At 32.0% G+C, this 10,677-nt stretch overlaps 1 protein-coding gene across 1 annotated transcript; it reads left to right on the plus strand.

Moving 5' to 3' along the window:
• Positions 1–5,503: 5,503 nt before the first annotated feature.
• LOC105107586 (probable strigolactone esterase DAD2) lies at positions 5,504–6,998 on the plus strand. Its single transcript, XM_011001567.1, has 2 exons — positions 5,504–6,063; positions 6,244–6,998. Exons 1-2 carry the CDS (start codon positions 5,693–5,695, stop codon positions 6,671–6,673), a joined length of 801 nt encoding a protein of 266 aa, XP_010999869.1. The 5' UTR covers positions 5,504–5,692; the 3' UTR covers positions 6,674–6,998.
• The last annotated feature ends 3,679 nt before the right edge of the window (positions 6,999–10,677 follow it).

Genomic DNA, 10,677 nt, shown 5'->3' on the forward strand with positions numbered 1-10,677 from the left:
GATTGGAAAGTTAACTCGAGTTGATCCGAATTGATCAAATATGTTTTCATCTCAATGTTTATATAAAAAAAATCTCATCTTAAATATTTATTTTGAGTCGAGCTATGTTTTCATTGGCTATCTAGATTGTCTTTGGATCCACTAAAAAGACTGAATTACATCATATCAATTCTCACACTCTTTATTTATTTATTTATTATAAAAATATTAGCAACACTTAAATATTTTTTTATGTTAAAAAATGATTTATCTCATATGCAACATAGCACAAATAAATGATATAATAAAAATGAAAAGAATATTTTTAAAACCAAGAGGGGAATAATACTATTTTTAAATGGATCCAGTGTAAAATTATTTAGATCATTAAATCACTTTGGTCATCCAAAATAATGGTGACTAGGCTTGCCTAATAAAATTTCTCTATAAATAAGGACATCATATAATTTTAATTTACAAATCAATAATTACAATTTCATCAATATTAGCAAAAAAATCTATTTTTCACAAAATACTATTTACTATAATAGTTGTTTTTTCCTTCTTTTTTTTAATCTCAATTTCATCTTTGAATATTACGGATTTTAATGAGGTTATTCGAGAATTATTACTTGAATTGCGAGTTTGATAACTTAACTCATGTGACTCGAGTTTTTTTTCCTTTTATCTAACTGACTTTTTTCTCGATTTTATTATTTAATATTGAGTTGATTAAGAATTAAGTTTCATAATTTATCTCAGTTTGTTTTCTAAGAGGTTACCCTCGTCTCATTATTTGAGCTATGAGTTTGGCGGGTTAACCTTGGTTGACTTAAGTTTTTTTTTTAATTTTTTAATCGACTTGTTTTAATTTCATCTTTCACGCTAAGTTGATTGAGAATTGGATCTCGTAATTTTTTTTAGTTTATTTTTTATTAGTTTATCTCAGTCTCATGACCTGACTCATAGGTTTGACAAGTTAACCCAGTGTGACTCATGTCATTTTGATGGGTTTTTTTTTTTTAATTTTTTAATTTCAACACTCAATAATAAATTTCTAAAAATTGAGCTTCACATTTTATTTTGATTTGTTTTCTATAGGATTATCATGGTCTCATGACTCGATATACAAAATGACAAGTTATCTTAAGTTGGCCAAGATCGATCTAATAACTTATCACCTTAATATTTTTTTAAAAATCTCATTTGAAATATTTATTTAGTATGAAATTATATTTTCATTGGTTATTCATATTGATTCTAAACCCACAAAAAAATCAGATAATGTTGGTTAAATTTTATTTTTTATTACAAAAAACATTATTAATACCTAAAAACATTAATAAAACTCGCACCACTTGCACCATATTAGGGGCCAATAATATAGTGAGAATAATGGTGACAACACTATGGGCATTCCAATTTTTATCCATCATCAAATCAAAAAAGCAGATGGATTGAAAATAAAAGGTCCTTGAGGGTAATATAATTTGCATATATTTTTCTTCATTTAAAGGATATGGTGCAAGGATGACAGCAATGTCATCAGGGAGGTCAGCCCCATTGTGTTTGCCTGAATAAAAAGCTCCCAGTAACATTACAGGCACACCTCGAATCAGGGACAAAAGCCCAGATATGTAATGATTCTCAAGTGTTCCCAAATAATATTTCGTGTCCAAATTGTGTGTTTATTTAAACATATATATAACAATTTTGAGTTTGGATTTTACTCTCTCTCTCTCTCTCTCTCTCTCTCACACACACACACACACACACACACATATTGAATTGAGATTTATGTTAAGGCATGTACTCCAACACAAATCAAATTAACAAAAAGATATAACCAAACTTATTAAATTATGTCGGTCCATATATTACCCAGGATATAAAAAATAGTTATTTTAAGATTCTTTTAATTAAAATGATATTATATTTTGTGTTTGATAAAGAAAAACTTATAATTAATTTTTTTGTTTTACTCGGTATAGAACGAGTCTCGAGTTGATGATTTGTGGGACCCGACTGCATCAATATCATCGCGCCCTCGCAGCTGAGCGGCAACCCTCTATTGATTTTGATTTTTTTGTCTTCTTTTTGTGAATAAGGGAGTCGCCACCTAGTATTATAGTCATTATGAATCCTAACTAGTCTTTCTGAGATTCTAAAGCATCAGACCAGTTGCATAAAAAAAAGGTATTAGCACCCCTATTATACCCTACCTAAGGTAAGTTGCTTGATATTTGGATTGCCTTCTAATTGTTATGGTGTTGGTGTGTTCTCTTAATTAGTTTTTTTAGGATAGATTTGCTATGATGAATGGATTTGAGTTCAAAGTCTAAAAGTAAGAATTTTTGGCCAATATGGATTATACCTTTAGATATGTCTATAAAGTACTAAGAAGAATCAATATAGATCTCTTAAAATTTATATTTGATTCAAACTAAATTTATTAAGATAGAAATCTAAAAAGATTCCATATGCTTTAATAACTTATTTTTCCCTTAATATTTCACGAGTTTGTGACTCGTAAATCACAAGGAGGAGGGACAAAAATTTAGAAATCTAAGAAAATAAAGAGTGCTTTAAAAGTCTATTTTTGTCTTAGTGTTTCATACTCCCACGAATCGTAAACCGTGAGGTCAAAAATTGCAATGTTCTTAATTATAATCAAGACTTCTTTCAAGGATGTGTGATTACTTATTACTCCTAAAAAAATATTTTGGATACTTACCGCTTAGAGTTGCTTTATCCACATATTAACAATGAATATAACAAGTTATTCCCAAAAATATTTTGGATATTCATCCCTTTAAGTTTTCTTTATCCAAACATTATATAACAAGTTATTTCCAATAATATTTTGGATATTCATCCCTTTAAATGTTTTTTATCCAAACGTTAATGGTGAATAATTGACGAATTCCCCTCTAAAATAAGATTTTTATATATTTTTTAGAATATTGGTCAATACTCTTTGGAATTTTATAAACATGTTGTAAAATCCAGAAATAGAAGAAAATAATTTTTTTGTGTTTAAAAAATCCATGCTAAAACACATTTTTAAAAATTTAAATATTTATTTTTTTATATATAAAATATTCAAAATATATTAGGGTATTGACCGTATGCATGAAAACATTATTTTAATATATATGTATATTTGTTACATTGCATTGCAAACCAAGTATTCTAAATATAAGATTTGTATTTTTATAATATAAAAATACAAAAAATTTATTGGAAAGTAAATATATGAAAAAAAGTAGCGGTATTACTCTCTTTTTTAGGGGACTGGGTCTAACTCGCTCCATATGATTAGGTTGAACCGAGCTGGCCTAGTCGGGTTACTGGCCTAAACTAGTGACCTGGCTAGGCACAAAGGTAGGCGTGAGTTTCCTCACGCATGCCTTAGCTGATCATTGTTCAAGTGAATTAAATTTCACTTGAACAATATCAAATGCACTAAGGATTAGTGTAGATTTTAGGAATGACAAACCTGGAGGCAGAAACAAAGAAGTTGCAGCAACGTTGAACGCGTGATAGCTGATCGGTCTGTGTTTGTCTATTTCAACCCTTTTCATTTTATTTTGTATTTGAGTTTGTTTCTTATTTTTTCTTTCATTTGCATCTTCATTACTCTCTCTACTGGTTCTTGCACTTTCTTCTCCCTTGTTTCTGCATATTTTATTTGTAGAAAAATAGAGTAAAGACCAAAAGACAATCCCTACATGTTTCTTTTTTCTCTCCTTTTATTTTGTATTTTGTATTTTCTTTCTGTTTTACTACTTGCCTTCCCGATCTTATAGTAATGTAAGAATAAAGGAAAGACACTTCCTTTGTTCTCTATGTTTTTTTCTCTCTTACTAGCTGCATTTCTTGTGTTTTTTCTCTTGTCTTTCTTTTCTTATTTTTTCCTTTATTGTCTTCCAGCAAAAGAGGTTTGTATAGCCTAACATATAACTCTATTTAGGAAATAAATATCACATTAATTCTAGGATGTACTTTATGGTGATCAAATAAAGCAAAAATAGGAATCTAAAATACTTTAATTCCGATTCTATGATCATCAGTGATTTCTTTCAAGTAATTAAAGGATGGTGCGACTCTTTTTTATCCTTTCATAGCTGGGACCATGAAGCACCAACTGTTTCCTTTGAACTGCGGTAAAAAAAACATGGTTTGTAGATAAAAGAAAAAAAGATAGCTTGGATATCTGTGCTGAAAAAAAAGAAAAGAATTGCAGACAGGGAGGTGTGCATGCTACAAAGTTTTATTTTTCTTATTCAGCGTGGTGGAAATCTTGTCATTTTATGATGATTCATTCCCCTCTCTAGCTTTTTAAAACCCAGCCAATATCCTTCTAATTTAACTTTCAATTAAATTTCTCATTTTAGAAATTTTCAATTTAGTCTTTGGTAAAAAAAATCCTTCAAAATGGCCTTTAATCCTTTGAATCAGACCTGCGAACTTGGGCTAAACTCTTCTCGCGGCAGGATTCTCTGCTTTCATAGTAGATATTCAAACAGGAATATCTTGAGCTTAGGAGATTCAAAAATCAAAATTCATCTACACGTATAGGATTATAACTTTCATAAAAAATCCACAGTTAGATAAAATTTTTGAAGAATAGAATTGCAAACAAACTCAGCTGGAAACCTTATCGCGACAGGATGTTTTGCTTTCATGCTAGATTTCAAACGGGAATATATTGAGCTTTTGATATCGAAATCAAGTAATTCAAAAGCCTAAATTCATTTACATGTCCTGGAATACAACTTTGATGAAGGATTCAAAGTGAGATAAAATCGTTTTAAAAAACAGAATTTGGCCACAATATGGTTGGTCAAAAAGGGTTTCCTAATCTGACCGAGAGTCTACTATAAAAACAGTAAGCCTTATGACCTAATAAAGGTGTTGGTCAATTCTTCACCATATCATGAGTGATAGAATATAGATAGGATAGTCAGATGTCGTATGAAATCAAGTTAGAATCAGAACCAAAGTTGGAATAAAAATTTACGGCAACAGCAGAATCAATTTTTTAGTGCGAATTTTGAGGAATTTATCCAACTTTAAAAACAAGATAAAGAATAAATAAATTTAGCATTATGAAGACTCCTCGTCAGTCTAAGAAACCTGAAGATTTTGGCAACAAAGAGAGGATAAAAAGGATAGAAAAAAGCTCAAACAGAGTTCAACAATTTTTTTTTTTTATTATTGTCAATCTTGAAGCAAACATAAGCTACACTCCTGTATTCAATTCAAAAATGATACATACTATCTTCAATTCTTGAGATAAAAAATGAGTAACAATAAATATTTTTTAAAGTAATTCTAAAAACACATATTTTATTAAAATATAATAAATTAAGAAAAACAATTTCTTTCAAATGATAATCTCAAAATTATAACTAGGAGTTTTGTGACAACCGTACCGATCCAAAAAAAAATGACTCGCAACGCTATCCTACATTTTGTGTCCTAACATGTACGGTCCACGTAGCTATATAAATAGCACTTATCCATGCTTGCAAACCAACACCACCCGGCACACCTACGCCTGCACAGCCCCACTCCTTGACCTTCATACATGTACTCGCCACAGAAGAGAGTGGCCGCTCCCTCCCTATTTCCAATAGCATCTTTCACTCTATCAGAAAACGCTGTCTCTATTCCTCGAAACCCCATTTATCACCTCTCTCTTTCATAAATGAGTAGCCTCATCCTAGACGCTCTCAATGTCCGTGTTCAAGGCCAAGGTGACAAAGTTCTGGTCTTTGCCCATGGGGTTGGCACTGACCAATCCGCTTGGCAACGCATTCTCCCCTTTTTCACACCATACTATCGTGTAATCCTCTTTGATCTTGTATGTGCTGGTAGTGTCAATCCTGATTATTTCAATTTTAGACGCTACACTAATCTTGAAGCTTATGTCGATGACTTGCTCAACATTCTTGACACTCTTGGCGTTGACCGCTGCTTTTATGTGGGACACTCTGTTTCTGCTATGATCGGTATACTGGCATCCATTAGACGTCCGGAGCTCTTCATCAAGCTGATTCTCATCGGAGCATCACCAAGGTAAAAGCTTCATATACCCAATTTTGCATTTACCCAAAAAAGTTGTGTTCTTTTTCTGATCTTTAAACATTGACTTGGTATTTTTGTGTGTGCCTGTGCGATTAATCAGTGGTTTATTTAGATTTAGCTGAGAAATCGGTTTATTGACCCAAGTTTTTTCTTGACATTTTACGCAATCAGGTTTCTGAATGATGAAGATTACCATGGAGGATTTGAGCTAGAGGAAATTGAGTCTGTTTTTAAAGCGATGGAGGCTAATTATGAGGCTTGGGTCAATGGTTTTGCACCATTAGCAGTTGGAGCTGATGTACCCCTTGCTGTCAGAGAATTTACTCGGACCCTTTTCAATATGAGACCAGATATTACATTATTTGTGTCAAGGACCGTTTTTAACAGTGATCTAAGAGGGATACTAGGCCTAGTCAAAGTACCATGCTGTATAATCCAGACGTCGAAGGATGTATCTGTCCCAGCATCAGTGGCCGAGTATTTGAAGAACCATTTGGGTGGCGAAAATACCGTGGAAACGTTAAGAACTGAAGGGCATTTGCCCCATTTAAGTGCACCAGCTATGTTGGCACCGGTCATCAAGCGAGCCCTTTCCCGATGAGTGGTTTTTTCTTGTGCGTGGGTCGGGGCGATATTTAGGCCCACAGCAGCTAGAGTGGGGTAAAATGGTGGCATCTGATGAATAATTTGTGGACAGTAGTCCTAAGATTCTTAAGAAAAGGATAAGATTAGCCACGTGATAGTCACGTGATGATGTATGCTACTTTCTCTTCCTCTTTTCTTGTTGTCTCTCTTGCCTTTCATCTTTGAATTGGACGCAAGCAAGTGGAAAGAAATTAATGAAATGCAATTAATGCTTCTACTTTGGGTGCTCTAAATTTTCCAGCTTTAGATTTTTCGCTCCTCGTGCAAGAAAAATCGCCGCTTATATGTGGGTGCATCTTTTCTGAGGGTAACAATTCAGTGTTTGATGGCCAAGATCCAAATTATGCATGCCCCGCCACTTGATTTGTCTTTAGCAAGTATAATTGTTATGCTCAAATAGAGTTGAATAAACAACTCAAATGAATTAATTATTAATTTGTGATTCGAGTGTTTTTGTTGACTCCGTCAAGTCTTATTAAATATATATCAAGAAAAAAAACACTATTATTTTAATTCTTGTGACATAAGAGTTGATCTAAGAACACAAATTCTTCTCCGTGTCTGTTTTTGAACCGAAATCTAACAATTATGACATGCATTTAATTTATATGATTTTCCGAGCAATCCGTCGCTATAAATCCCCCCCCCCCTCCCCCCCGAGGAGTTTCATTCGAACTGGAGCGCCTCATTCAAAGCTGACGTCCTCCATAACAGCTCTACCTGTCGATTTGAGATCGGAAGGCTCCAACGAGTGAGGGAGTTAAAGAGAGGACAAAAATGATTTTAAAGGACAAGCATCTTAATACCTAACCATGAAAAATCAATTCTGCAGGACGTTAAAGAATGCCTTGCGAGTGTTCTCTTTCTTTCCCTGCTGAGAAACCTAAAAAGCTTTCCCAGCTTTATTATTAGTCTCGCAATCCCTTACGTATTCCATCTCAACAACAACAGAAAATAATTCCTAGAGTTTATTATAATTAAGACACTATAAAAATCTTAAATGAATAAGAAAATGTTATAAAATAGATTATCTATTAGGTAGATAAACAAAAAGACCTTTATATATATATATATATAAACATGTATGAAGGGTTGATTTTAAATTATACAAACATATTGGTTTGAAATAATTTTTTTTTTTTTATAAATATCAGTTTGGTATTGGTAAAAATTAAATTAGAAAACAATTTTTTTCTCTTCTTACTTTTCTCTATAGATTTTCTATTTATATTTATCAGAAAATAACTGAAATTCTTAAAATACTTATATAAATTGTTATTTATAAGTTTTAAGGGTTTGTTATATCCTTGAGGCATGTTACTTTATCTCTATAATAAATATAATAGGAGCAATTAATATTAAAAAAAAAAATTAATTTTACAACTCAAAACTTGTTAGTTATAGTAACTGACTTGACTGAATAGAAAACTCAATTGAAAAATAACGTCTGTCACCTTGGTTGCCACGCAGAATTTTCCAAGTAAAAGAAAAGCGAGAGTAAAAAATAGGAAAGCATGGAACATGCACGCGAAGAACGATAGTACGCCAGGCGTGGAAAAAGCATTCCAGCATTTTATACTTTCCTGAACTTCAACTCTTTCTAACGAACAGTCATAATTGTTAAAGTTGGAGTAACTCGACATGTTGATTCGGAAAATTCATAGTTCATAATTTAATTTTAATTGGATTTTTAATGAGTGTTTGCTAGCTATCACTAGTTACTCGGGTAATTTTTTGTTCTATAAATAAATTTATGCTGCAGCTTACCGCCTCACTTGACTCAGTCTTTTTTCACTAATTTCATTCGTGTTTATCTAATAACTAAGCAAATAGAATTTACAAATAAAATAAGATAATCAAAGTACACAACAAGCTTTATAAGAATTCTTTTTTAATTTTTATTGATCTCATAAATAAAAAAAAACTATATATAAATTCGTATATGTGCTATGCACAAAGATTACATGCTATGCTAAGCTATCTCTAATTCATACTTTACATGTTCTTGCATGCCCCTACATGCTGAACATGCCCCACACATGCTTCTCTTCAACCAAGAGCTGTAACAAGTATTTATAAACAAGTATTTACAAGACACAATTCCCACTCTTACTTTTAAGAAAATAGTGAGATACTATCTCATCCATGTTCACTCATGAAGTGACCCTATTATCTATCAAGTAGTGGATAGTTTCCCCCCATAATCTTAGTGGGTTGAGAGCAACCCCTAATCAGCCCCTACATTTTCAGCTCCTATGATTCATGATCTTGAATATTCATAACTATCACTAACTCATATTCTGCATGTCCACTTGGCAACCCCAGCTGCCAATCTTTGCTGTATTTGCTACTAATCTGCTGTATGCTTTGGACAATCTTTCATTCAAGTTTTAAATCATGCCAAGTTGAACCAACGACTTACACAAGTTATTGCACGCTGTCAAATTCGTATTCACGTGCAGGCCGTCAATGTCTGCGGTGCAGAATTCGCATCTGCGTGCAAGTTGTCACTGTCTGAACTGTCGAATTCCACGACAGCATCAATTCTCGTTAGCCTATCTCTCTGACGAGTTTTTCTGTCTGGCCTGATAAAATTAATTCATCTAATAAAATTTCCCAAATGAACTTTTAAATATTCACTTAATTTAATTAAATCCGATTAGTTTAATAAAAAAATGTTATTATTTTAATAAAAATGTAATATGATGATGTGTATTCAAGCTCTCTACATTGTAGATCTCTTAAAAGATATAGAATTATACGGTAAGTTTTATTATTTTAATAAAATATTTGTTGGATGTTGAGATTTTTTTTCTCCATCAATATAAGATGAGTGACATCATCATGACTCTCTATGCAAAGAGTGTGGGTAATGCTATATGATTGACGTTTTTATTGACGAGAAAGTATTGCCATGGAACCACGTAATAGATTATTTTAGCCTTTTAAAAAACATTTCTTCAAAAAACAGATGTCTTTTATATTTAATTATAAGCGATAAGAGCATTGTTCTGATATGAGATCGTCGTCGTCGTCGTAATTATCTAATAGCCGAATCCTTTTCTGAATTAGTATTATTCCGGTCATGTCTAACAACCATACTAATCCCTCAGCCTCTTCCTTTTGTCCCATGAATTGATTCCTTGCCCGTCCTCTAAGTAATTATTTAATTTGTTTCGAAGAAAAGGGAGTCCAACAGGCTCTAATTAATAAGTACTATTGCTATGTTTCGGCTTTCGAGGATTCGAATAACCACAGTTAATTAAACTGTGAATGGCTCTTGTGTACTTGTGTATACTTGAAGCTACCACGACTTCATTGCTGAATTTGGAACAAATAGAAATACACTCTTATTTTCTGTTTTGAAAAAATAAAAATTAATTCAAACGTAGATTTAATTCTACAATTTTGTCTTTATCCCATCAACCAATACCCGTTTCTCTTCTGTCTCTTCTATAGGATACCAGCCAAACTCAATCCCATGAACATATTTGGTATTGAATTAATGGGTTTAAATTTTAAAAAATAATAATAACAATTTTAGGGTGAAAAAAGAAAAACAGTAAAGGGGATTAAAATCTAAACCCAGGGAGATTATTTTTTAACCTTGAGCGAGGGAGGGTGGGGGTAAGGATAAAGGCTTTTATTTTTTATTTCTTTCTCGGAATTATAACTCATTTCCTACACCTCTTGTTCATCCTAACATTTAATATGCCTTACATATTTTTTTTCTTTTTAATTAAAATTATGTTTTAACTCTCTGCTGTAAAATATTTTCTTAAAAAAAAAAGATCTCCATCCTTTCCATTACTTAAGTACCAATTCTTCTCCATTTTCTGACATCTTTCCTAAATATGGTTTGTGGAAGTGTTTAAGAGTGAGTTTGAATCTATATTTTTATCAAAATTTTAATTTTATTTAGTTTTAAATTAATATTTTTAGTATTTTTGAATTATTTTA

This window comes from Populus euphratica, unplaced genomic scaffold (assembly GCF_000495115.2).
Source record: "Populus euphratica unplaced genomic scaffold, PopEup_1.0 scaffold267.1, whole genome shotgun sequence".
In the NCBI taxonomy this organism is placed as follows: Eukaryota; Viridiplantae; Streptophyta; class Magnoliopsida; order Malpighiales; family Salicaceae; genus Populus; species Populus euphratica.

Bases quoted from the DNA above. Each gene is read 5' to 3' on its own strand.
- LOC105107586 (XM_011001567.1), top strand. From the start codon at position 5,693: ATGAGTAGCCTCATCCTAGACGCTCTCAATGTCCGTGTTCAAGGCCAA. The intron at 6,064-6,243 runs GTAAAAGCTTCA...TTACGCAATCAG, and splicing joins CTCATCGGAGCATCACCAAG to GTTTCTGAATGATGAAGATT.